This window comes from Ixodes scapularis, unplaced genomic scaffold (assembly GCF_016920785.2).
Source record: "Ixodes scapularis isolate PalLabHiFi unplaced genomic scaffold, ASM1692078v2 PGA_scaffold13__105_contigs__length_92229423, whole genome shotgun sequence".
NCBI lineage: Eukaryota > Metazoa > Arthropoda > Arachnida > Ixodida > Ixodidae > Ixodes > Ixodes scapularis.
In genome coordinates this window covers 79,944,398-79,971,589 of record NW_024609839.1, presented here as the reverse complement: position 1 = coordinate 79,971,589, position 27,192 = coordinate 79,944,398, and the positions used below count along the sequence as shown (strand labels likewise).

The 27,192-nt window shown below is 45.5% G+C and overlaps 2 protein-coding genes across 3 annotated transcripts; both read left to right on the top strand.

Moving 5' to 3' along the window:
- Positions 1–862: 862 nt before the first annotated feature.
- Positions 863–13,115, top strand: LOC121046194. The gene is made up of 5 exons (XM_042289994.1): positions 863–1,342; positions 2,148–2,209; positions 2,954–3,058; positions 11,560–11,634; positions 13,024–13,115. Exons 1-5 carry the CDS (start codon positions 1,102–1,104, stop codon positions 13,051–13,053), a joined length of 513 nt encoding a protein of 170 aa, XP_042145928.1. The 5' UTR covers positions 863–1,101; the 3' UTR covers positions 13,054–13,115.
- Positions 13,116–17,528: 4,413 nt separating this feature from the next.
- On the top strand, positions 17,529–26,895 carry LOC120838218. Of its 2 annotated transcripts, XM_040208041.2 has the most exons (6): positions 17,529–17,636; positions 20,778–21,036; positions 21,982–22,191; positions 22,822–23,056; positions 25,206–25,351; positions 25,754–26,895. In XM_040208041.2, the coding sequence occupies exons 1-6, from the start codon at positions 17,560–17,562 to the stop codon at positions 25,859–25,861; spliced, it is 1,035 nt and encodes a 344-aa protein (XP_040063975.2). In that variant the 5' UTR covers positions 17,529–17,559; the 3' UTR covers positions 25,862–26,895. The 2 variants fall into 2 exon arrangements, with proteins under 2 accessions (XP_040063975.2, XP_042145924.1); XM_042289990.1 differs by having other exon boundaries at positions 25,206–26,895.
- Positions 26,896–27,192: the final 297 nt, after the last annotated feature.

Here is a 27,192-nt window from a genome sequence, read left to right as displayed (position 1 = left end):
TCAGGTCTACCCACTATCCTTTCAATCGAAGCCAATCAGAAATCAGCGTCGCTCTGACGTCACTGCAACTCCTGCGCAAGAAGCAGACGACTGTTTCCCACTTTGCACGCCTACTGGTACACTATGTAATTATACTCGCACGCAACGCCGCTGACCAAGAAGCGTCTTTGTCGCGTTGTAATTCAAAGGATAAAGTCGACTTTTTTTATTCAGTTCCCTTTTTAAAATTTCATGACGTAATAACCGGGATATACCCTCTGATGTCGATATTGGATTGGACACGAGCATTGCGTGAAGAACAACACCCATACTCGTGATAATCGATTCGTCGACGAGCACGTGGGGGACGGCTCGCGTGTCAAATCGCTGCGCCTGCCGCGCGCTTTGCCCACCCCCACCGCGCGCGGTTACGATGAACACTGGGGGCACATCATAGGCACCAGGTCACGTGGCCGCTCATTGCGTCATCGAGTTGACGAGGTAAACACTGCTCGTTTTTTTTTTTTTTTTGACATCTTTCTTTTTTTTTTTTTTGCCGTTACGTGGAGAGAAAAATTAACGCCTGTTTCGTAGGTTATGAACGTCGAGGTTGAATTATACGCGGTATTTAGTGAATGTACCAAATGGTTGCACGGTCACGCCTCAGCACTCTGTCTGAAGCGTGTTTTTTAATTCAATTCATTTATTTTATTTACTCCCATAATACCTTACTTCTTTGCACGACAAACACATTAATCATAAAAAAACTGCCTGCAGACATGTTTCAAGCGTGTACAAAGCAAACATGCTCGGAACATGCTTGTCCGCAGAGAAAACTGTCACCATGTCCGCGGAGAAACTCTGCGTCTCTTGTATAATAGGAGCAGCAAAATCGCGGTACGTTTTCTCTACACCCCGTCCTTCTCGAAGAAAACGAATATATAAGAAAATAAAAGAGTAGGTATCTTCCCAGTGCTGACAAGACCTCGCGGGAACAGATTAAGCAACCCCCTCCGCCCTCCGAAGGAGAGGAGACCACGGCCATCCCACGCCGAGCGAGCCGCTCTACGGAGAGATCAGACGCGCCGTCAGCAACGACAACAGCCACACACACCACCAACCATGCGAGTCGTCAGACGAGTCGTGCTGATCGCGGCGTTGGCGTCGTGCTTCGTCTCCACGCTACCGCAAGCAGAGGCGGCGAGCTGGACTGATCGTATATTCTCCGGCTTCCTGAGCTTCGGACGCGCGTTCTCCAACGCGACGCAAGTCGTGGTCGCCAGAGTCAAGGTCCTGGTGAACCCCAGTGGCTCCAACAAGAAGCAGGACGTGAAGGATATCGACATCTTCGCCAGCGTTTGCAGTTAAGTCTCGCTTGTATTTTTTTTTTATTTAAAAGAAAACATTTGTGTGTGTGTGGGGGGAGGGTGTGTGTCCGTTGGTTTATGATCGGAATAAATAAAATGGCGCTAAACAAGGACGCAAGGTCACGAACAGTTACAGAGCTGTGTTTGTGTGTGTCGTCTGCTTGTCCGTCTGCCCCTTTTTGTCGCTGTTCTATTTATTCTCGTCATGCACCGACTGGTCACTCGTGATGGCGTTCTTAACATAGAAATATATTCCGCAGGTTTTAACATTGTATATAATGACACTGCCAGACTTTAGAAATCGTTTGCTCGCGATACGGCGGCTTTCCTATGGAATTTGTTATAATAGTGTAACTTTCCCGTTGTAAGGGTTAAGAGGATGACCCTTGACGAGTACCCGCGCACAGAATCTATACAGCCGTAACTGAAGTTAAAAAAAAAGGGGGGGGGGGGGAAGCAGAAATTTTGAGCTTAGCAAAATCTTCACATTTATGGAATTCTGTTAAACAATGTGCGAATTCCATTTAAGCAAGTTCTGCGACATCTTGGTAAAACTAAATTGTCATATGTGAGAAATGTATGACCCATAGCAACTGCCTAGGTGCTAATATATGAAAGTGAAACGTGTTCAGTAACGGTGATACAAAAAATTATGCGCTCTAGCTTGAAGTGCGGGAACATCAATGATACCCCGAGGAAAATGTGCGTCTGGCGTGCGCTAAACGTTCGAGCACTGTGTGGTGTTCGGAGATACTATTCAATGACCCATTTACATCATGCCCATCGCAATCTTTCATTCAGGTTTGAGCGGTTCAAATCGCCGACTGCTCATCAAGTGCCTGCGGGACAACGACGAGGAACTGGTCAGTTTGAACTTCGGTATCGAACTTTTTCGCTCCAAACTTTAACCTTACCCAGTCGGGTTATTATCCTGCGAATAAGCCAAGACTACAGTGCGAGCGTGTCTCCGACCTTAGTGCGTATAGCGTCCTATGCGAGAGCAAGTCGCCTGCTCCTTGTGAAGGAGATCCGGTGACATCAGAACGACGCCGAGCTATGATTGGCTTTGATTGAAAGGATGTCCTGAGGTATACCCACTATTTTTTTTAAATTAACCAATAAGAGCTTGGAGTTCTGACATCATCGCAACGGCCGTGTACAGCAAGCAGACGAACTTCCGCTCCGCATTCCTCACACGCATTGAAAGTGATCCTGAAGTGGCAACAAACGACGTCACGAGAGCCGGAGTGTCATGTTGTCGGATGTCGCGATCCTGGTGGTTGGTCGTAGAAGTTCCGGCAAAAAACACGAGCAGACGCGAGTGTCGCTGTTCTCACGGCGTCTCAACTTCCGGCCGCCGAAGCTTCCGTGGGCTATCAAGCTGGAGAGAAGCGACCCGCAGCAAAACAGGCGTCTGCCGCATCTACCACCGCTGCTGCGACACACCGCCAGGGTCGCGACCGGTGACGACATGACACAATTCTATGACGTCATAAGGCGGAAATCGAGGGACCACTCTTTTGGACGCGGTAAAACACACCAGCCGGAAACGCGTTCAAGACACCATACCGAGATTGAGTACAAGATTGAGCACTCAACGTTTTCAGCTGAAACCTGACTGGCAGAACTGCATCGGATCCGCCAAAATCGAGGTTCTCACAGTCGAGGATCTCTACCATTGGGCGTGTTCACGGCTCGCGTCAGCAGCCGAGGTGAGGGGAATTTTTTTTTCGGATTCATGCTTACACTTTATTTACTTACTTATTTCGTACTGCGAACCTTCAGTTGTCCAATATTTGAGTGGCAAACATAGTGAGGTACAGCTTACATAATCCTAGCAAGTGAGGGAGTACTGCAGCAAGTTGCTTGTTAGTTCATCGTAACAAGCCAGTCACCTCTGCAATGAGAAAGAGGCAAGATTCTGAGCAAATTATGCATGAGGCACCTGAACTGCTGATAACAGTTTCAGGAGGGCTGTTCTATCCGGCATTATTAAAAAGAAAGCAGCGCAAAAGGACGGTGCAAAGGTAGAAGGAGCACATAGGACAGACAGCCCGCAACCAACTAGCCCAGCAATCCGCTTTCCTACTGTTCATTGCATGTTGCTGTTTGCTGCGGTTATGCTTCAATTCTCGTCCCGAACAATCAAATGGGATCAGTACTTACAAGCGTAAAAGTATGCACAAACTCAGGCTAGTTCTGTTCTTGTTAATGCGTAGTACTTTGATTAAAAAAATTACTTGAATGTTCAATAAACACGTGAGAACATACAAGATAATATAAGAACTTATATACGCCTTATATAATCTACACAAGTTCTGATAGATACGTTTATTGGACAAATCATATGCTTTCAACTGAAGTTCGAGCGTTACCAACTCTGCGAGCAAATTTGGCCAATCAAGCTTCTCAGAAAGCGCTAGATAACGCATTTGTTTGTGTGTGTTTTTTTGTGCCTCTGGTAGCGCCAATTGATTCAATTAAGCGCCACGAATGTGTCGTGTTCTTTTTTTTTTTTTTTTTTTGTCTGCGCATTTTTGAGTTTGTTGTAACTACCTTTTTGACCCTCTCGTACGTAAGATGAAGCAGAGTACAGTTCTATGCAGTTATGATTCTAAAATGATGGCTGTTTAGTTTAAAATAACATATAAATAATTTTAGGACCGGCAGTTGAGAGCGCCGGACCGGCGAGTTGAGAGCGCGGCAGTTGAGAGCGATAACAATCGCCGGTTGACGGAAGTTGGCCCGTTGTCACGGCCAACTGCGAACGCACGCCAGCGTGTCGTTTACGCGTTGGGAACGACGCTTGTATGAAGACAAGGACGTGCCTGCTCCGATCGGGATCTGCACACCACAGCTCGAGCAGTTCGGGACACGTTTCGTTTCCTGTCATAGAAGCACGTTCGTACCAAAAACGTCGTCTAACTGCGTTAAAAAAAAAAAAAAAGAAAAAGAAAAAAACATAATACTGTTTTTTGGTAAGCTTTAGATAATGACAGAACACGCGAACTTTCGTATCGGCATAGGATCACTGACGCTACATATTTTGCCTCTCTACATATACAGGGTATTCCACGTAACTTTAGCCAAGCTTTAAACATATTTTGGGTGTACCTTAGGAAACGATACGAAAGGAATGAGGTTGTTTAATGTTTTGAGCAAGTGAGGCTATTCTTGTATTTTTCCCAGTTGACTAATTCATTAAGATTAGTTGATTAACTTTTGAAATATTCAATTTAGAGCAAAAGTTCCGATGACAAAGTTGTAGAGCGTGCTTAGAAACATCCAATTGAGGGTTTTTTTTATCAAGAAAGATTAACACGGTTCTTTTGTCTGGACATAAAAAAAAAGAACACGCGAATTATGAAGAAAAAAAAAAGTTAATCTGTTAACAGCGCCCTGTCAATAGTGCTCTATTCAGCATGCGGGCCTAGTTTATTCTAACTTTAGTTTATTCGAGCCACGACTGAGAGCGCTGCAATACAAGGCGCGTTAAAAGGCGCGCAGGCCCAGTCATGTGTTTATTTCGTAATTAACAAACGTTTCGCAAAGTTAAAAAAAAAAAATTGTGTTAAGGTTTTTTGATAAAAAACACTGAATTGGATGTTTCTGAGGACGCTCTACAATTTTGTCACTGGAGCCTTTGCTCTAAAATGAATATTTCAAAGTTTCATCAATTACTCTTAATTAATAACTTAATTGGGCAAAATACCAAAAAGAGGCCTGACTTGCACCAAACAACGAACAAACTTATTCATTTGGTTTTGTCTTCCTAAAATACACCAAAATAGTTTGAAAGCTTGGCTAATGTCACATGAAACACCTCGTATATGGTACACTTACACGAGCGAAATGTCCGTATTTAGCGGTAGGGGACCTACCTAACAGCAGTATTTTATTGTTATAGAAGCCTGTAATATCTTATTTATCTTGGTTCCCTAACACAGACCCCTTACACCCTTTATTCGGTGGCCAAGTACACATTATTACCTTATTATGCACCCGTCCGGTGTTATTTATTTGATGCACTTTATAAAAAGAACCACAAATATGTACGCACGCACGCACACACACAGATACACACGCACAAAATGAAATTGTATTGTTTTCCTAAATTTTTTTTCTTGTACTATACGTATGTGCGCATTTTTTTACCAAGCTTACATCAAAGGCGGATCTCTCGTGTCATACACCACCAAGGGTACCTCGTGACCGCCCGATTACAAATACGGGTTTGTTTTTCCGCTTTTCCGTATATTAGCGATTCTTCCGCTACGTTAATTGGACGAGGAGAGGTATTTTCGCCGACGAGCAGTTGATCCCGACGTTGGATTCGCATATCGTAAAAGCGAAGTCCTCCTTCATGGCCACACCGAAGAAAGTCATGCCTACCTCGCCGATTCCGGTCTCAGCAGTAAGAAAAAAAAAAAATAAAATAAAATAAAAAATAAAGGACTGCGAGGAGGAATTGATTAGGGTCTAAAAGAAGGAAGTGACTCGACCTTCCTTCCTTCTGCTAATATCTGGACGCTGTAGACCGGGTAAAGCATTCATACCTAATGATGGCTCGAGGACGGATACGCGGCGTTCGTTCGTTCTTTTCTCGAAATGACGTAATAAGGGGTTCTCTTTCTTTTCTTTTGAAATCAGAAGTTATTATTATTTTTTTTTTTTACAATGCATAAGTGTCATGGTCGGCGCCATTTATGACGCGACGCGCGAGTCAGTAAGCCTTGACTTTAATCTCAATCACTGCGTCGCCAAGCGATGTTTGTATTGATAATACCGGAAGCATTGGCTTGCGTCTTGTGAGTCACGAGTCAGTTTTTACCAGGAGTGAAGTTTTGAAAGGTGCAGGGTTTTGAGCGAGTCGCCGAACGGATGTCGGACGATGGCACGAAACTTGCGATTTTAGTGAATGTTGTAGTTTATTTCATTTCATTTCATTTATTATACTCTCAGGGCCAGAAGGCATTACAGAGAGGAGTGGAAATATATACATCAATATAAGGTGAACAATAAAAACAAAACGCAAAAAACAAACAAAACACAAGGTACAGAATCGCTATGGAACATTGTTAAGAACATCAGTTATGGCGGTTTTAAAATCAGCAGCGTCAGTAAGTGAGACTACGGATGCGGGAAGGCGGTTCCAGTCGACGGAGGTCAGAGGTAGGAAGGAGGCATAAAAGGTGGAAGTGATGCAGTAGGGGATTCCTACTTTTAGTGGATGATCGGTGCGCGGCGATATGTATGATGGTTCTGAAATTAATGAGGCTCGAAGTGCTGGGTTAGAGTGATAAATTTTGTGAAATAAGCAGAGGCGAGCTATTTTTCTACGAAAGGAGAGATTGGGCAAATGTAGAGACGCTTTCATGGAGGTGACGCTGGCTGTACGGTGATAGTTAGAAAGTATAAAACGTGCGGAGCGATTTTGAATGGATTCAATGGATGATGCTAGGGATACGCCAGGGTTCCAGATAGAGCCTGCATACTCAAGTTTGGTGCGCACTAAAGTTTTATATAGGAGAAGTTTAAGTGAAACAGGGGCAAGGGAAAAGTTTCTTCTGAGATAGCCTAATAAGCGATTAGCGTTGTTAGTGATATAGTCAACATGGATGTTCCAGGAGAGATCGTTGGTTATATGAACACCGAGATATTTATAGGTAGACACAGAAAGCAAGGTGGAGTCGCCGTGTCTTGGATCACGAGTTTGTTAAGATGTGATGTGAAGCGATTGAGTACCGCAAAAACAACTTCGAAGTTCTTATGTTCTATTCCTTCGGCGCACAGACAATGCACAATGTATATATATATATATTTTTACACCAGACGTCAGGTTTGAATATTCAGAACACAGCTTTGCAACCGAGTAGGACCGGCTGAGACAAGACCGCTGTTTAAGCCTCTTGCGACGGCTTAAGACATCGCAGCATCGCATTGGTGATACGCCGTTGCAAGAGGCTTAAAACCCGGTCTTGTCTCATTCAATCGTATTCGGTGACGAGTGGGTGAACGGGTTTTTATACGATATATGTCGACATCATAAGCGCGAAACTTCAATGACAGTTTGACAAGATGCACTTCGTAGACGAACGTAAGCCTTTGTTTTGTTCGGCACCTAAATCACTCGAGACGACAGCTTTCGAGGTCTTAGTAAGTATGCCGTAAAAATGGGTAAAACACACAAATACAGATCGCTATGCTATGTATAAACAACGTCGGGGATTACTTCAAAATGCTCTTTATTTAAAAACAAAATTTCCAACCAGAAATTTAATTAGAAAAAAATGTAATTCCGTCGTTTCGACACCGATGCGGTGCCGAATCGGGTGATTGTAAAGATGAGTATCCTTTCTGTCAACCGAGAACGTCCGCCTCCAGATAATCGCAAGACGCTAGGTCTGGAAAACAAATTTATGTAGTTGTTTATTGTACCCACGGGGGCATGGACGCACTGCAGAGGGATGTGTTGAATGAAAACGTACAAAAAAAAAAAAATGAAACACGTCAGGAGCAACGTGAATAACACTCATACAATATAGTATAGTATGCCTCTGACTGGCGCCGACGTTTCACAAATGGCGTATTCAGACGCGTCGGCCATGTCCCTGGACAAGTTTCTACGAAATCGGTGACGTCCCAGGCGAAGAAAGCACGCAAAACTCTGGAGCTGGTCGACGGATCACAGGAACGTGTCCGGGGACGAGTCCGCGGACCTGTTGAATGTTGTGTACCACGTGGGCAAACGTCAAAATAGGTCTGCGGACCTGTCATACCACTGTTATCGAGATTTAAGACCCCTTCAATTGCCGCTTTTTTCCTGGTTCGGCAAGGCCCGCGCAAGGTCCGCGGACTCGGCTAACTCGGAAGGAACCAATCGCGCCAAACTTCTCGCGCAACTGCTGGCTGCCCATGTCGTCCTTTTTTTTTTCTCTCTCGTACTTTCTACGGACCACTTTCGTCGTTTGTTGATATATCTACCCTAGTTATGCGAGCGATCTGTCATTGAACCGAGTACATATTTTGAGGTCGGGGAAATATATGAACATAAAAAGAAGGATTGAGGTCCCTTGTCCGCCCCCGCCTCTAGGGCATTGCAGACTTTAAGCCAAACTAAAATAAATGATAGGATCCTTGGATCAAATGGAAATGTCATAGAAAAGCCAATGAGTATCCGGACTAAAATAAAATCTGGACGTCGCAAAAAAAAAAAAAAAACGACTCGGGAGGAACCGAAAGGAAGAAAGGACCCTGCAGGGCCCGACACCAGTTCAACCCGTCAAAGGGGTACAAAAGGGCGACGCTTGAGGGTCGACGATGGTCACAGGATCCGGGTCAAGTAGTGAACCAAGCTTCTGATCTTCACCTCCTCCCAAAGAGGAACCTGATTCAGGCCCTGTACATTTCTTGTACATTTCTGCGTTTCTACAGCTGTACATTTCTTGGCCAACGATTACATCGCACATGTACCGTCAAAATTGGTGGTATGAACACGTTGAGTAAAAAATTGTCGTGAGTTTGCTGTCTTACTACTACACGAATCAATACGCGACTGTACATTTTCTTTTCTTTTAGAGCGCAGCTCTTAGGCGTCGGTTTCCGGCTTGATCGGCGTCGCCGTCGGCGTAACCGCCCCCCCCCCCCCCCCCCCCCCCCGAGGACCTCGCGGGCTTCTTCGGGAGGACATCGGGTGCCTTCGGTGACCTCGGGGAGGAGGGGGGGGGGGGGGGTTCACGTGACGCTCACCCCCCCTTCCCCGAGATCACGTGACCCCCCCCTTCCCGAGGTCACTTGACCCCCCCCCTCAGTACCCTTCCCTCCTCCTCCTCAAGAGCTGCGCTCTAATTCGGCGTTACAGGGAGTTGTAAACGGCTTTCACTTTTGTTATCCATTATTGGCGAGATTTTTGTCCCGTTGTGTTTTTCGTGTGTGGGTATCGCGTGGCACTGTGACATCATGTCACGTGACGTTACAAGCTTTACGCTAACTTTCTACTCTAAATACGGAATTTTCGAAGATCGCTCCTGCCGTCCTGCAACGCTTTCCGTAACCGGCTTCCAAGATCCGGAACACCACTGACGAGGCTATCGGTGCGCGTGCGCAACACAGGCTCGTCCTCGATGCTGAGAGCGCAGTGGAGGGAGGGAAACGTTCTATAAAAAACTATGCAATGTTCCCGCTAATTTTAGCAGCAATCTAGTGTCACGCGATCACAGTTCCATAATTTTACACACGGCAGTATAACTGTACGCAGTATAGTGTGCGCGGCGCCTGAGTCTTTTGTTGGGCTAGTAGGTTCATCTGTGAATGCAAACAGTATTCCGTTTACAATACACGAAGGTTAAGGAGTAAACAAGGCCAGCGCCTGCAAACGAACCGCGGTCGGCAAGGAACCATCAGCTTGTTTTCTGGTTGATTTCAGGATCTAAAACTACGACATCCTCCTTGTTTTTTTAAACAAAATGAGCGACTTTGGCCAACTGCCCTGTCCATGGTTGGGGCAACAAAAATTTCGTGTCCTTTTCTGCGCACGACACGTGCTCATATCGCGCACTCGGAAACCGACGCCTCGTGATAAGTGTGAGATACATTTCACTGATTTCCCGGCTGTAGAGGGGGGGGGGGGGGGGGGGGGGGATGTTTGTTAGAGTGTCGCGTTACACCCGTATAGGCTTCCTGGGCTGAAGCTTTGAACAAACTGTGGCGCGCTCATTTTGGGTAGTACGAGCTCACTTGATTGGGCCTCACACTACTTGTGGCACCTTCGCTGAGCTTTTTTTTCTTTCTGTGTAGTGCTGAAGAACGGTAAAACACTTTTCAACGTCTAGCGTCCCGATGGGGTCTTTTTTTTCTCGTTTTTTGTTTGTTGGGGGGAGAGGGGGAGGGGAGGATGGCGTGATGCGGCGTTTTATGGTTCACACATTTATTGTCTTAGTAGACATGATTAAAATAGCGCAAACTTGACAAGGACAACAAAGAAGGCACACGTACAACAGGACTGGCGCTTTGTCTTAGCTTTGGCCTGCGCTTCGACAGCGTTAAAATGTTTTTTTTTTTTTTTTTTTTTTTGTCGCGTTTTACACGAGAGCAGGCACGCTTCTACATGCGTAACAGTTTGATACGCTTAAGTTTGTACTGCCCAAAACAAGTCCTAACAAGTCCCTTCTCACAGCGCCTCCTGGGCAACGAGGCCATGCCGCGGGAAGGGAAACCAGGAGAGCTGGCTGCAATATCGCTCAAATCTTCGCTCCCCCGGGGGTTCTCCCCTTGGTCTCGCCCATAGTCACTGATTGTAACTGAAGAAGCGCGGGGCGGGGTGCGTCCTCAAGCATCACGTGACCGCTCCCTCGGTCAATATGGCATCGCGGTAATGGCCGATAAGTACACTGAAGAACGAGTCACAAAGCTATACTCGTAGACGTTAGTAAACCACGCCCTGTGAATCCTACTGTGCCAGGGACTGCAGGCCGACGCGCAGTTTGTAAACAAAACAAAGACGCGCAGTTTGTAAACAAACACATTACTTAGGAATGTTCACTTTCTCTTGACAAAATTACTTGCGCCGGTACAAAAACAAAAAAAAAAAAAAAAAACAACCGGATTATCATTTTAAATCTTACCACCACTATACTACGACTCTATGCGTCACAACTATACCACCACCATCGTGTGATGATAAAATAAAGGTAGGGTCATGATATTGTCGTGCTCAATTGCAAGTCGAAGTTACTGATGTGTGTGATACAGGCGCAATGATGTCTCAAGTGAACACATGTCGCGTTTGAAATAGGTGTAGCATGGATAGGTGAATGCTCATTAGTCGTCATTATAGAAGGCGAAATACACACAGTTTGTATAACTGTACGGATGTTAATGGGTGTAGTGCTGGTAGTTAGCGCCTTGAGTTCTACCTTAATATGTTTTTCAATGGCGCTTTGCTGCCTCGAGTGACGAGTGAACACATGTCTCAATATACCCTTTTTCAAAACGGCGCGCCACCTGCTTGGGCATGTATTGGACACAAAGGCTCCATCAGCGCTCGGCAAGAGCTCGGGAACCCAATCACACAAATGGCGACCGCCAGTGTTGGTCAAGGGGGTTTAAAAAGAAAGGGGGTCTATTGGTCATATCAATTGAAGCATTCTTTGAGTTGGGATTTTTGATCAGTAATTGTCACCTCTCGTTTGCTTCTTTCGCACATGGCCCGCAGTTTCAAGAATTCCGGAATACATCGCAGTGTTTACTCGAAGGCATGCAAAAGGCATCTATCGCCGCCTCTATAAGGGTAAGTAAGGTTCCTCATTGCATTATTAAAAAAATAAACGTAGGAGAGAGAGAGAGAGAGAGAGAAGTATACGACTACTCACGTATTAATGAAGGTGAGTAAGAAAGATTATTAGCTCCGATATATTACGAGTTCTGTGCCGTCGTGGCAAGCATGTTATTGGGGTATTCTCTGGCTAGGTGGCGCAAGCCGCCGTCCAATTAAAGATGGAGCATCCACATGCATCTATCAATCTAGTTTAGGGAAAACACTGGGGACAGCTTTGAGCGGCGAGTCCTCAGCCTGCGGATATGGTGCGGAAATTATGCCAAAATTGAGCCGAAATGTTTTTTTTTTTTTTGTACTTTGGGCTTTTGTAAATTGCACCTTCTGTAAACATTTATAGTTCACTGAAAGTTTAATAAACGCCGGGCGTGGCGTTTATAGTCACTTGGCAGACAATGAGACTGCGACATCTGTCGATAAGAAAGCCGACGCGTGAAATCTTCTCAATAATCGCCTTCTGTGGGCTGCCATCTTTGTCGACTGGGCCGTAGAATACGTTCTTAGCGCGTGCAGTAGCACTCTCTCACGAAATATGAGACACTTCGTATGGGTACAGAGCCCAGTGACTCAGCATTTTTCGCCTGGGTGATAAGCGCTGATAAGGGCTATAGACACGCGTAAGGCAGATTGTCGGCGGCCCTTTAATGTTAGCCAGCACATTTAAGTGAGTTACTTAGGTGGAGGGGAGTTCTACATTTTAATGAACGTATTATTCGTATTCGTAATTGATCACTATATTAACGTGTAAAGTTATTTGGCTAGTTCGGCATTTCATGAAGCCTGATAAGCGTGGCCGCGAAGCTCGATGCTGATTGGTTAACTGGGGTCACGTGACCAGAGGGGTAGGAGAGGAGGAGCTCGACCACCTGTGCGCACTGAGGGGGAGGAGTTTGAGAGTATGGTAGGCTTTGGAAGATCGTCATGTTTATCAGCCCGATTAACGGTAGTATCGCTTCATTCGAGGAGCAACTATCAAGGTGTTGCGTACGTGAAAGTCAGAATATCGTAGAACGTTTGTGATATGCTAGAGCATTTTACGTATGCAACATGATCACCTAGCAACTTGGCATAGATCTTTAACTATAAATTAATATAGAAGTCATTAATAGTAACTACATTGGCACCTATAGCCTAAATGGGATGGGGAGGGGAGTAGGGGGGGGGGGGGGGGCGGACGGCCGCTGGCGGTGTTTTGTCTTTTCCTGCAAAAAACTACGACAAATTAGAAAGCTGAACAAAAGGCGAAACCAACGTTCGGTTTTTTCTTATGCTTCGAGTAGGGTTCGGAGACCATGGAAGGTGACCTATAGCCGTGTAATTAATATCTATCGTTTATTTTGACAGGACTGCAAAGGAAGTTCAAGACCATACTAAGGCTCCAACCAACAACGTTCCAGAAATAAAAGCATATCCCCACGGTGCTTCTTATTCACATATATGAATCAAGTGTCGTACAGGGGGTCTTCTTGAAATTCAGTTCTATCTGGTGGCTCAGATAGCAGTTTACCTTGTACCGTACTAATGGCGGTAATCGACCTGCAGTCTGCAGTATTTTGCCGGGCACCATCACCTTCGCTAGCCAACAGCAGTCGAAAATGTTTGTTTTTGCCTTTCTGGATCTCTCAGTTTCGATGGAGGCAAGTATACAACCGGTAAAGACGAAGCACCGACCCACACTGAAGCCGTGATAAAATTTTATAGATCGAGTGACTGTATAAAGCCTATTATGTGCCACCAACAGATTGACTGTACCCAAGTAAGAAATGGGCGCTAACTCTTGTATTTAATTCCTGCGTCGCATCGTACTAATGTCTCAAACGTATAGGCCTCGCATCATCCGATTTGGAGCATCTTCAACGTCTTCTATAATTAGTAACCACAAGGCCGCCATTAGCACGACCTACTCGTGGCCATTAGTAAAGTGAACTTCCATTAGTACGAACATATGCCATTCCTGAGATGATGATAGTGACCAAAGTGGCCAGATTGAAATTCGGAAAGGGTCTTTATCGGGTGGAACCACCTCGCTAGACTACGAACTCCTCTTCTACTTATGTTGCTCCTCTTCTGCTTTTTCTTCATTGATCCTTTCGTTGTTCCCTTCCTCCTATAAGTAAGAGGATTGGTGCCTTGCTTTTCCTTCCTTTTCCATGGTAAGTAATGAAACTTACCGCACGCTTATCTCCACAAAGACGACAAAGAAAAGGTTATTTATTGGTCGTAAGTGGAGCTGTGGTGGAGCGGTGACGCGACGTTGAAATGTCTTGTTGCGCCAGAGAAACCCCAAATGCTGCGCAAAAGATCCTGCGCAGTCCAAGACTGTTCTTTAGCAGCCCGGACAAGGACGACAAAGGGTACGTGGGGCCTGTTATTATTAGTAATAGTTCTAATTTCTTCTTAGGAGCGCCACAGGAAGGCAAGTCACCCACATCATATCGAGGGTTGCAAAGTCAAATCTATGCGTTGCGGAAGTTCGTCTGCTTCTTTCGCAGGGGTTGTAGTGACGTCAGAAGGCCGAATTCCGATTGGCTCTGACTGAAGGACAGTGGGTAGACCTCAAAGCAAGCTGCCCTGAGGTCTACCCACTATCTTTCCAATAGAGCCCATCAGAGCTCGACGTTATGACGTCATCACAACTTCTGCAAAAGAAGCAGACGAACTTCCGGTCCGCATAGGCCCTTTGCTCTTGGGCAGGGGCGTGAGCGCGTCTGCAAGACTACTGAAGACATGACCATGTAATGCTGGCTGCACCATCCACGCGACACGGGCATAGAAGGGACGCTGTAACGTCTGATAATGGGCGAGCCACGTTCGAGTACAAGTGTCTGTCAGCATCTGTCCATGCGCAAGAACAAAAAAAAAAAAGGGTAAAAAAGAATTATAATAAAAAAAAAATTGTGCAGGTCGCGATCTCAGCGTTCTATATGAAACAGTCGTTTCAGCTTTATTATTTGTATTGTTTTCTTTCATACTCTCCGTGAGTATATTTCACTTTACGTGATAGCGAAGCCAAAGCTACATGCAAAAGCAGGCTACACTGAGCGATGCTTGCACCAACCTCGCACTGCACAAGCGCGCGTGCTTGCCTCGCTCTTGGAACCTCTGAGCTTGCTCTTTTAGCCTCTGCGACGCTGGCACTTATGTAATGGAACGCAATATAAAAAAAACTCTAGTGGGGAAGCGTAATGACGCAGGTTCGAAACGCGAGCTACAAATATTATATTTTGCTCGCCTGAAGCGCTGCTCAAAACTTGAGAGCTACGGGCCTATTGGCGACGAGATGTTTTGGTGGCGCCCTCTAATGGTTTCTAGCACTGACGTCATGACCGAGATTATTAGTAGCGAGCGACAAGTTCGATGGTGCGTAAAAAGTGCGATGGAAGCCTGGTCATCACGTTTCTAACTCAACACCGTCATAGTTGAGAGTCTGATTTTGTTCTTATTTCTGTCGACGAGAGCAGAACTCATCCTACTAAAGATGTCATTATAAGCGTTTTGACAACGATGCTCACACGTCGCCAATACCGGCAGAGAAGTGCTGACATGGGTTAAGATGGAAATTATGGTGGATCGGTGGAAGGAGGAGACAGTGCGCCGTCTGCATACATGAATTCCACTGATGTCATATCGGCGGCCATTGTGGTGGCCATGCTGCTGAGCGCGTATTTTCTGTAGCATGCATTTCGTACCATCGAATTTGTTTCTCTCGACAATAACAAGCAGGAATGACCCAAATCGACTACCAGCACGTGGCGCTGAGGTCAACTGCAGGCCACGTATGGATTCTCAAACCGAGTTCCTATGAACACAGGTGTTCCCCAGAGCACCCTGGTTTCCCGAGCCCTTAAATTTCGTAGACCGTCCCCACTTCTAAATAATGTGTATCTTCAGTTTAAGCATCGTTTTTAAAATATCTGAGCCACCCATTGATGCATATTTACACGAACCAGACACTCCGGCCCTAGCCTTTCCATTATTGTTTCCAAGGTCGGTAGATTTCTACACAGATTTACTGCTTCAATGCCGAAACCGGGATGGGTTCCTCGTGTCAGAAATGTTTGAGAGCCCCTGGCTTAGAGGGAAAGGTACGAAACTACTAGGACATACAGGGTGGGTTAAATTGTGTCTGTGTGTGTAGGGGGGGGGGGGGGGTGAAGGTAGGAAGGAAGCGAAAATACATAGCATAAAATAATGCAATGCAGATAGCTAAGAGTGATGGTGTCCCTATTTCGTTTTCGTAGTTAATGTTTGTGTGTGACTTGCACACGTACGAGTATAGACGGAGATGGTCTCATGAACAGGTTGAAGTTTGGGCTGCACTTGCAGGAATTGAGCAATGACAACCAGTTACCAACGAGGCTGAAGGTAAGGCTCTTCTTTGTCTCTTACAGCGCTTCCTACTTTACATTCCCGAAGCGTATTCTTCCGGTACCTTAAACTTTACGGGTGGTCCGTCGTGGTTCACTTCTGCATTATGTAAGAGGCCTATTTAGGTTTCTTTTTTAGAGAATCCCAAATTTACCGGAATAACATACCGTTCATTTGTGATGCAATAATGACCTGAACCACTAGGATACTGTTAATCTAAGTTATTCTAACTTTCGCAGGAATTACACCTAATGCAATAACGCAAGTGGTTGGATCAAGCTGCTTAATACTCACTCACTTAGAAATCCTCACGAATGGGTCATTATTGTAGCTAACAATCATTGTATGCGAAACTATACACCGTGAACCTTCAATGTAATAGCTCGTTGTTTTTTCACGTTTTTGTTATAGAAACGACGCACCATACTGCGCGTTGCGCCAGCATGTATTACTCATATATAATTGATCTAACGAAACACGTTTTATGGGTTCTTTTGCCAAGAGATTGTAGGAGATTCTGAGTAGTTAAAATGATGGCGTGTATGTTCTACCTCACCGCTGGCAGCTACTTCTGGATGTCCTTTACGAGCATGCGCCGAATCATGTTCACGTGTTCGGGCTCCAACCGCACGTGCCAGACTGCCTGGAGCTCAAATCCAAGCTGGAACGCAGTACCCGAATTCCTTGGCACGGGTATTCCGTCTACGTGCAAGCGTATACGTTCCTGGTACGTGTGACCGATTCAAAGCTCTGAGACACGTACGACACGCATGTTATAGTGGCAAGCATGTCAAATACTATAAGATGCAGTTTGAAAGGTACATTTGACGTGTCCGTGAACAGCGGCTGCGGTTTGTTGGTTTAGTCGGACGAGGTACTTAACATTGCTCGTAAAACGGTCCTCTTTGGCACCTGCAGTGTGACGCGAGTACTTGCGCCAAAAGCCACTGACCAAGAAGCTTCATTGTCGCTGTGTAATTTCGAGCATAGAAGCGGGCTTCTTTTAGACTCGAGTATATCTTTAAGCAATATTACACATAAATCTGAAAATCTGATTGACAACTTTTGCGCCTAATGTCTTTCGTAAGTTTGTTCGCGGATACACTGCTTAGAAAAGATGACTCTGCCAGGCAGATTGAAGGACAGTGTCAGTAATCAATTACTTATACGTGTGATCTAGTCATTCTCTTATCACTAATTATGTTGAGCATTATAGAACCTGAAATTTTATTAATATCTAAAGTAAATAGTGACCGCGGTTACTCTCGCTTATAAAGTTAGGAGACAAGAGAAAAAAATGAGAGAGTCACGGGCGAAAAAAAAAATGAAAATAAGGGAAAGTGCAGAGTGCGCTAAGCAGTTTTGTTCATCGTGACTTTGGTTCACGGTGATGTGCCGTACACTGGGCGTTCGGAACATCACAGGATTATTTCGCTGCCCATTTCTATAACCTTAATCTTTTTTCTTTCAATGAACCAGAACTTTTTGCAATGCCTGCCAAGCCCGCTCTTGATGAACGAGATTTTTCACGAGTGGATGGAAGTAACCACCTCCAAGAGCGTGCTGGCTACAAAAGCCAAGTTGATGAGGTAATCAACGACTCTTCTGTTCTAGCCTTAGGTTCCCTGCTCATTAACTCAATAATTTACCCAAGAGTACGGCGCTCAGATAGCATCCGCTGGAACTGGAGAGGTTGTCAGTTGAACTTCCTTACTGGCCGACATCGGCCATCTTGACGCCGGAAAAGTGTCTAAAACGTCTACTCGGGAGTTACGATCAGCTGGTGAATTATGACCAGGTGAAAGCTAACGCACATGTGTTGGTTTTAGCTCGTAAATTTTTATGTTAACTAGCGTGTAGTCAAGTCGGCCAAAAGAAAATGTCTTGCTGATTGCGGGCAGTCACGGCCAGGTTTGACCGCCTTAAAACAATTCGTACAGCTCCTTAATTATAAACATTCGACTTTGGCGCTGCCACATGGTCTTGAAACAAGGCTTGAAGCTCTGGTACTTCGGGAACGTTCAGCAAGGAAGGAACAATAGGGAGAAATGATGATAATGCAAATAAGGCAAAGGTGCAAGCGAGCTGGACAAGAATGACGATAACAATAATCCCTGGAGAAGGGGAACAAGGGGGACAAAGCACATACACAAATCTCCAAACACAGGTAGGTGACTGGTGCGCGACTGAAAAAATACCCTGGTATCGAACCAGCGACCTTTCCATTTCCGGTGGAGCATTCCACCAACTGAGGTTACGCGCCAGTTGAGCGAACTGGTTTTAATAGCTGCCACCAGTCTAACACCAACAAGGGTAAACGGCTCGTTGTTCAAGGTTATGATGATATAGCAATTAACGCAAAGGTGCAAGTGAAATGGAAAATAATAATGATAATACTAATAATAATCGCTGGAGAAGGGGAGCAAGGGGGACAAAGGGCAAACACAAATTTTGAAACACAGCTAGTTGACTGGTGCGCGACTGAAAAAATCGGCCTGGCCTGGTATCGAACTAATTACCTCTCCATTTCCAGTGGAGTGCTCTACTAACTGAGCTAACCAGGGGTTAGACGTCAGTAGAGAAAACAGGTTTCATCAGCTGCCACCAGGATCAGGTGGAGTTTTTCAGTCACGCATCAGTAACTTTGCTGTGTTTGGAGATTTGTGTTTGTCCTTTCTCCCCCTTGTTCCCCTTCTCCAAAACTTATCATTAACAGGGAGAAGATTTAATGTCCCGCGTCCAACGCGAGCTTTCTACCATAGCCTCCTCTATACTCACAAAGCCTGGCAGTTCGACGACGGAGCCATAGAGTGCCCGGTCACAGATTTGGAGTGCGAGGACCAGGTAGCACAGAGCATCAAAGAGCCATTTCTCGGGAAACCTGGACGTCAACGCACAGCGTTTGTTGCGGCGAGGACCCGACACACACTTGTTCTTTCGGGAGAAGTGTGTTTCGGCGTCTCGCCGCAGCGGGGTGCCGGTCACGTGGCTCTCCTCTCCGTTGTCTGCCGCTCCACCTTTTCCATTTCGGCAGCCGCTTCTCGATCGTGGCGATCTGCCAGGTTTTGTCAGTATATAGGAGGCTATGGTACGGCTAAAGGCAACGAGCACGTGATGGAGCTGCCAGGCTTTCGAAAGAGACGCCCTGCTGTTCTCACTTTGTCAGTGACTATGGTTTCTATTCTTATCCGGAGTCCTAACGAGTCTATAGAAACAGATAACAGAAGCTGGTTTCTTTTACTAAAAAGCTGCTTTTAGGTCAATAGACCGATCTCACCAGCCAGTTTGACTACGCCCCGCTGCCGCATTGCATGGGGGGAACTTTAGTCTTTGGGCACGTGCGACAACCTCGCTGGGGGTCTGCGCCTGTAGAGTACGGGACGGAACGAGCTTTCTCGTGCACTGCCGTCTGCTTCCAGTAAGCTAAAGTTATGGCGGCGTCACGCATGCACCGAACGCTTAGTAAGATCGGTCTATTGTAAGAATATGACCAAAGTGTATTGAGTTGGTTATCCACTTTTACAGCGGAGCTCTTAAAGGAGCGATGCAACAATTTTTGTACTTTGCGCAAATACCGCTTAAAACGGACCCCTAACGTTAATGACCTATGAAACACGCGTTCGTTTTTCACCCCACGCAATAGAAGTCCCAGAAAAAAATTTAAGAAAAACGAGCAGCGTTCACCCCCTCAACTCGCAGCCAGAACAAGCGGCCACGTGATCTGGAGCCGATTATATGCCGCCAGTGTTGATCATAGCCACGCGCTGGGGTTGGCAAAGCGCAGGACACGCGCTGAGTTCCAGACATTGTTATGGCTCGGCTGTTGTCGTCGTTGCAGCGATTGGACACGGGTCACTACCCGAATGCTTCTCGAGCTAGCAATTATCACGAGCCCAAGTCAAGTGCCCACGCAATGCTCGGGTCCAATCTATGAACCGCATTCAAATATCATCACTTGGGTGTACTGCGATCCCCGAGTTACGTCATCACATTTTGCAAAGGAGAGATTGAATGCAAATGATCGCTTTTGTCCTTGAAATTACAGCGCAACAAACGAGTTTCTTGGCCAATGGCGTTGCGTGTGAGTATCCTTGAGTCCCAGGTGTGCCAGTAAGCTCGTGTAGAGAGAAAAACATTCCAATTGAATATCGTTGCACAGGTCCTTTAAGGGCTAGGTTCCCCAGGATCGTGTCCGTGTATGTCGACACAAACCTACCTGGACAGCTACCGCCATCTATAACCGACGGCGGCAAGCACACAACCAGCACGGTTTCCGCCGTCGCTCGTAGATGGCGGCAACTTTTCCAGCTATAATAGAAGAATGAATAGTGGGGCGCGTTGGTGGGAATTCATCGTAGGAAACAGCGCGAAAAACAGACGACGACGACGAAGAAGCACACAGTGTATCGAGTACAGCTCCGCTGGTCTTCCTTCTTCACGAGAGTGGAAAGGCTGAACGATTTTTGTTTTTGCCGGTTTTCGAAAATAACTCGAAACTTACCTGGCAAGCCGTCTTTTTATTGCAACGACGCACACGTTTAAAGTCTTATTCGATATTGAGGTGTGTTTATACTGTATCCCCATTTTTAGAGAGCTCTCTCCGGGTATGCATTCGTACTGCATAAATTGACACCACCCAAGATAAATATTAAGACACCTCATTTGGAACGATATGTTGGATTAGTATATATAAATACCCCGGTCGTGCTCTTTTGTCTTTTCTTCCACAGGCTCTGCAAGTCTCTGCCCGAACTGAACCAGCAGCTCCTCAAGCACGTGCTGTTGATCTTAAGACGAGTCTGCAAGAACGCACCGTTCACCCACACGACGCCAATTTTGGCGGGTCACTTCGTGGGACCGTCGCTTCTGTGGAGGCCGAGCTCCCAGTTCGTGGCCTACCCTTCCGAAGACGTGCATCGCACTTTGGCCAAGCTTGTCAAGTGCCTCATTCTTTTCTTGGACGACATTTGGAACGATTTAAACGAGGAGGTACCAGAGCAGGGGTTTATCTAGGACAATCGACCTAGGGCTCCGTTACAAATTTCAGGGACGAACTTCTGGGGGGGGGGGGGGGGGGGGGGTTAAATCGCCGCACGAGAGTAATGTATGTTTTCAGTGGCGTTCTACATATACGGATTTAGTTATTGTAACGGGAGAGGCCGATGATTGAGATTCAAAGAAGTTAGATGGCAACAATACCCTAGCTGCCTACTCCTCTCTGAGGGAGTGGGAGATCTTTCAAAACAAAATTGGCAAGGTATTTTCTTTGTTACGGGGGAGCACACTTTGGAAGGCCTGGTAACCGTGATGTTAAAGCGAATTGTTTTATTTTAACATCTAGGCTAAGATCAGGGTTTTTTTTTTTTTTCATGAAAAAAGCTGTGCACCGAGGAGGCAATTGTCGTCAGCGTGCAGCAACAAAGACCATGCTCCTGGATTCGACTAAACCTTGTCTAGCCATAAAAATTGGAACTGCTGACGTCAAGAGATCGTTTCTCCGTTTTGTCATTGCAGACTCTCTTTCTGTCTTTTACTGTATTGAGGTTCAAACCAAGACGCTCGGTCTTAGTATTTTTAGGGGTTCCCCTTCTAACATGTACGGGTAAATTTGGTGCGGCATTATGACTTGTTGAAACCGAAAAACAAACTCAGCGGGGCGTTCAATTTCTACCCGTCGTAGACACGGTTTTAGAGTCGTGTCATGTACCGGGTACATGCGAATATGTGTTATTGTATATGACGATAATATGGATGGTCAAACTCCCTTAGTATTGAAGGCATACGTAGGTGGTATATCGATGTACTCCAACTATACCATCATCCGGTATTGAAAAAACTTTGGTAGTTTAACTCTTAGAAATGATGGATCTCAGTCGCCGGTGTTTCATATCTAGAGAATCTATTAACCGCCTGTTGTAACTTTTTCCGCATCAGGAAATGTTCCCTACTTTGAAACTGCAAGCGACTCGGGACGCCAACGGCACGCAGAAGCCATCGGACGCGTTCGTCGGCCGCAGCGTCCCTGCGTACGTGGATGAGATGGAGCAGGAGTCCAGGAGGAACAACAGAATCAGGGACGTGCTCCAGACTTCACAAGAGTACGCGTCCTTCGAACTTCTCCCGGCATCATCATCCAGTGGAAATGTAAGCCCCACCTCTGGCCGCACAAGTGTTTCCGGTATTTTATTCAAAAGAAGAAGAAAAAAAAAAGATAAAGCGGCCGTTTTATTTGCATTGCAAAGAACTATTACTTTTACCGTTTTCTTGGCCGCTGAGAGAAAAACGTCCACCGATTATTTTTTTAAATTTTTTCTTAAAACTCAACTGACTCACACGGATGTGCAGAGTACGAGGTGTCGACATTAAAATCTGGCAATCCTTGACGTGGAGTGCCAACTGGACCATCGCGCAGTGGAGTCTCTAATGTTCACTGCACAGTAGTATGCATGGCAATACACGCAAAACATTGTTTACGGCTGCAAACAGAAGCGTTTGCTGTACACAGGCAACAAACACTGTTGCATCAATGTGAAATCTATACGATTGATGATTCGACTATGGTCAGTTGCAGGTGAAGTAAAGCAGGACAAGCCCCTCTCCAAAAGCTTTCCCCTTTCTACACTGCAGGGGAAACTAGTGGAGAGGAAGAACTACAATCATGGAGAGCAAAAAGTTTTTTTTGGGAGATGCTTACCTCGCTTTTCTAAAACCCGCCTATCCGCAAGAAACCTTTTGTTTTTCCTCTTACCAGTGTACCTCTTTCTATCCCGGCAGAAGGTCCAGGCGTCGTGTCCGCCAAGCAATCCGTCTGGTTTGCAGCCACGACTGAACAGTCGTTCCGTGCACACATGGCCCGGTTGCGGCAAGGCCAAGGTCGGCCAGGCAGAACTCGATAAGAGCCAATTGAACGACGCGCTTCTCGCGACTGGTGCCGGCGCCGTTGACCGGTCAAAGACGGCCACTTTCCCACGCTGCACACCTGGCGCTATGCTAGAAGACGCCGAGTCGGGTGATCACTTTTCATTCCTTCTGTAACGTCTTCATTGGAAGGGTGGGAGGTTGTGCTTTTAGTAGAAGTGAGCGAGTGCTGCTTCGAATCGGATCGCGTCGTCCTTGGTTTGAGCATTGCAAAGAGATTCGGTATGTCGTGGGCTTCCCTATACTTCGGTTCATCTTAAGTCCACACTTTCCTGAAAAAAAGGTGTATTCTTATACCTTTTGTCGCATATAATACACCCCAAAACTTCAGTTCGACGTATCGGGGTTTTCTTGGCCTTACTGCGAAACCTTGGCGTTTTCTGTCTGTGGTCTTTGATACGTATTTTAGCTATTTAATACGCTATATCGCACCGTTATCAAGCCCCTCGTAAAATTGGGGCCGTCTGTTCGACAATAGTGCGCTGTACGTCGAATTGAAGTTTTAGGGTGCATTATATGGGACAAAAGGGTGTAAGATGGCACCCTTTTTTTAGAGTGTAGACGCAGACGACACTATGAGAGAATGGGACCAATTAAGCAGTGTCAAAAGCGAAAGTCACTAGGCCTTTCCTGTTTATGATTGGTTCAGCGATGATAGAAAACGTACAGAAACACGACGAACACCATGAAGGTGGCGTTTTGACGATGTCTGATTGGTCCCATCAGCTCGTAGGGTCGGCAGCGCCTGGACTTGAGGTGAAACCATGTATAGCACAGTGAAAGCTATGAATGATGCACGAGCTAATCGTCTCGAACCACTATTCGCACACCTCTAATTGAAAGACCCGATTTTTCTTGAAACAACATTTTTCATGAATTAAAATCACCGTGCGCACACAGCACGTATTACTGTTGTTTGAATATGCAATTATAAATGTTTTACAGCGAAGCTGTATATGACTCGTTGGTCTGGTTTTTTCATGTCCGTCGACAGAACAGTGGTCGACAATATAGTTGACAGAAAACCATCGTTCGCGCTTTATCACTGTTCGCGCGCGCCTTATTTCTTACCATGTGGTTTTGACACTTGTTTCAATAAGAAAACCACAAAACAATCCTCAAAATCGCGTGATAGATAAGCACGTAGCGCTCCCCGCATGTGTTTTTGGGTAAAGATTGCGGTTGCATAAGCTGCCGCGGCAACGGCAGAGTACGAAGTGTAAAGTGACGTCACTATATAAAAGAAAAGTTTTGGTACAGTGCATTTACTTTTCCTTCGTCAATCAGTTGGTATATACCCTTTTGCTATGTTGATTTAACCTGAGACTGCTATGTTGCTGTGTTGATTTAACCTGAGAAAACGTAAAAGGGACAGAAAATAGACAGGACGACGTCGTCCTGTCTATTTTCTGTCCCTTCTACGTTTTGATTCTTCTTCTCTACCCCAGTCTCAGGTTAAATCAACTTGGTTAATATTCACCAGCTCGCCTGCACCCTTACGATTTTTTCTATGACTTTTTTGCTGTTTACAAACATGAACTGCCGCTTGCGTCCCAAGCGACTTCTGGTTGCACTGTCTTCGCAAGTCTGTTGAGCTTGCTCATGTCACCGGTGCTAGAAAACATGAATGCTACACGGACAACAAAGTTGGAGATTTAACGAGGATTACATCTTGGACGAGGCAAGTTGGTTTACAAGAATACTCGAAACATTTGAAAGGATCTCGAACTCCTTTGTTCTTTTGGCATTCACGTGGAGGATTGGTGGTTAAACGTTTCATATACATTTCAAACAGCGGTGTTAAGGTGACCTTTGTTCATCCTTTTTATAAACCGGAAGTTCTCTGGGATGTAAAAGACTGGAGCACCACCTGGTGGCGTGTGCCATAAAAATGGTCTATAGTGCAGTGCGCAATCGTTGCAGGTAACAAACACCACAGCTTCGCTGACTAACCACCTTCACAGCGTGGATTGGAGCTTTTTTATGTTCACCGCTCTGACAGCAGGCATCGCTCTGAGGGCGTGCTAAGGGAATCCAGTGCTGAGGATGTCATGCGAACGTCTATACATCATCCGTAATTTGAAATCTATAGGGTATATAGTTTCGTCTGGTGACACTTGAATTTTATCGAGCTGTGCCAGCCTGCGTGAATTCAACATTCCTTCACAGGAACTGAAGCCCTTCTCCCAAAACGTGTGCTCTCTTGCACGTTGACGTCATGCATCATTTCTTTGTCGCAGCTTTCCCCTCATTTGGCGAAGACTATCTGTACCCGGACTGGGCCTTCCTGTACCCCGAGTGGGACCTTTCGGGCGACACGTTGCCAGGATGGGCGACTAGGTCCTGCTTCACCCTCGACCTCAACAGTCTCGCCGAACAAACCACCGTAAAATCATTGCTAGAACAACTAAATAAGCTATGCCTAGAATATCGCGGGAGTCTATTCAATGATTATCTTGTTGAAGCCGCCATTTTGGTACTTAGTACAGAGTTGACGCAACCGAAGATAGCTACCATTTGAAGGTGGGACTTTCTGAACATTAGGTATCATGATCCTCAGGCAGTTGCGGTTCGCTCTGTCGCTAACAGTTTTACCATTTATGAAGACCGGGAAAAGCACTTGCTGCGCTTTCAGGTGAAGCTTCAGATAACTGGCAACCATGATTTCTGGCACCAAGATGGCCGACAGGTCGTTACTCAAAAGCCGCGGCTAGTTTAGTGGCTGTAATCATTGCTATATAAGAGCGATGTGGCCGTCTTACAATCGCGACGACGCCGTATTTTCTAGCGCAAGTGGATCGGCATCAACACGCAGCTGTTCAACAAGGTCAGCAACTTACCGGTTTCCGAAGACGGACCTTTCCGTCATTCAGAACTACCCGGAACCAAGTTGTGAAGTGGTCTCAAGAAACACGTGTGCGTGATTGACAGACCAGCCTGTGATAAACGTTCTGCGATTAAATACACAATCTCTTGCTTTTTTCAAGTAGTGGTATCGTAAGTGAGGACAGGTGACGTAAAGTGGCAAGGTTTAGTAAAAAAAGAAAGAAAATGAAGGCAGCGCACAGCAGCCGTAGGATCTAGAAAGCGCCATATGTTCTTCCTGAAAAATGTGTTTCATCATATAGAGGTTCTGCGCAGTTTCAGGGGGCATATTGTATTTGTAAGAAGCATAGAGTGTGCCTTTTATCTGGTACCTTCTGGTGCTAAGAACTACAGATTGTATGGTACTTGTACAATGACGCTTCGCCTTTAAGAGTACCTGATAAGCTAGATTGGATTTTCACTGATTAGATTTCATTGTACCTGGATTGAACTTGTCCTGCCCTAAAATAAAGAAAACAAATAAAAATATCTCGTGTAAAGGTTCTGGCTGCCCTTATAACGTCTTGCACCCTGAAAACGTGTCATCACCACAGACTAGTGGATTAGCTTGCACAAGCGTGGCACACAGCCGATTAATACTTTGACTATCATTGTTGGCTTACTGGAGTGGACAAACTATAGATTTACAAATTGACTTACGAAATTTGGGTAGTATCTTATAAAAAAAAATGATTTCGTGAGAATCAAATAGGCGCACATTATTCCACGTCTGTCTCAAACTAGAAAATTTAAGTTACATGTAAAATAGAAGGGTCTTTAAAGCGCCCTGTTTCGTCCACCCCCTTCCGTCCTTGTCTATTTTTGGCGCTTTTTTATGCATCATAAACCCAACTGGCCCAAATTGCCGTTTTCATTGTGCTTAAAGGCCTGACATGATTTTTAAAAACCGTGCGAATTTTCCAAAATTTGTTTTAGTGTTACAGCATACAAAAAGCTCAGATTCATATATGCGTAACGAAGAGTATCAATATTATACTGTTGTGTTCCCTCGTTTCATTGAACTAGTAAGTAAATTTATGTTTTATTTTGCGGATAATAGCTAAAAACTTAAAGGGCAACTCCGCTTAATTTCAAAAATTTTGAGATAGTGGCCGAGTTTGCTTTTTGAAGCATTAAAAAACAATCCCCAATCCTTTGTTTCGCGAAAAATAAAATATTTTTCGTGTAATTTTACTCTAGCCATGACCACAAACCGAAACCGAAACGGTGGCAAAGCCGGACAACATTGTATATTCGGCATCACTAAGCATGTACACCCACGTGATATACAAGGGGAAGAAGGAGCTCCCCTCTTATCAGGATCCTCCTTTGTGCCTCCTGGAGTAGCACAGGCGTCGCTAT

Bases quoted from the DNA above. Each gene is read 5' to 3' on its own strand.
- LOC121046194 (XM_042289994.1), top strand. From the start codon at position 1,102: ATGCGAGTCGTCAGACGAGTCGTGCTGATCGCGGCGTTGGCGTCGTGC. The intron at 1,343-2,147 runs GTTAAGTCTCGC...TCTTTCATTCAG, and splicing joins CATCTTCGCCAGCGTTTGCA to GTTTGAGCGGTTCAAATCGC. The intron at 3,059-11,559 runs GTGAGGGGAATT...CATGGCCCGCAG, and splicing joins GGCTCGCGTCAGCAGCCGAG to TTTCAAGAATTCCGGAATAC.
- LOC120838218 (XM_042289990.1), top strand. From the start codon at position 17,560: ATGAACGAGATTTTTCACGAGTGGATGGAAGTAACCACCTCCAAGAGC. The intron at 17,637-20,777 runs GTAATCAACGAC...TTTCTTCCACAG, and splicing joins ACAAAAGCCAAGTTGATGAG to GCTCTGCAAGTCTCTGCCCG. The intron at 22,192-22,821 runs GTAAGCCCCACC...CTATCCCGGCAG, and splicing joins CATCATCATCCAGTGGAAAT to AAGGTCCAGGCGTCGTGTCC.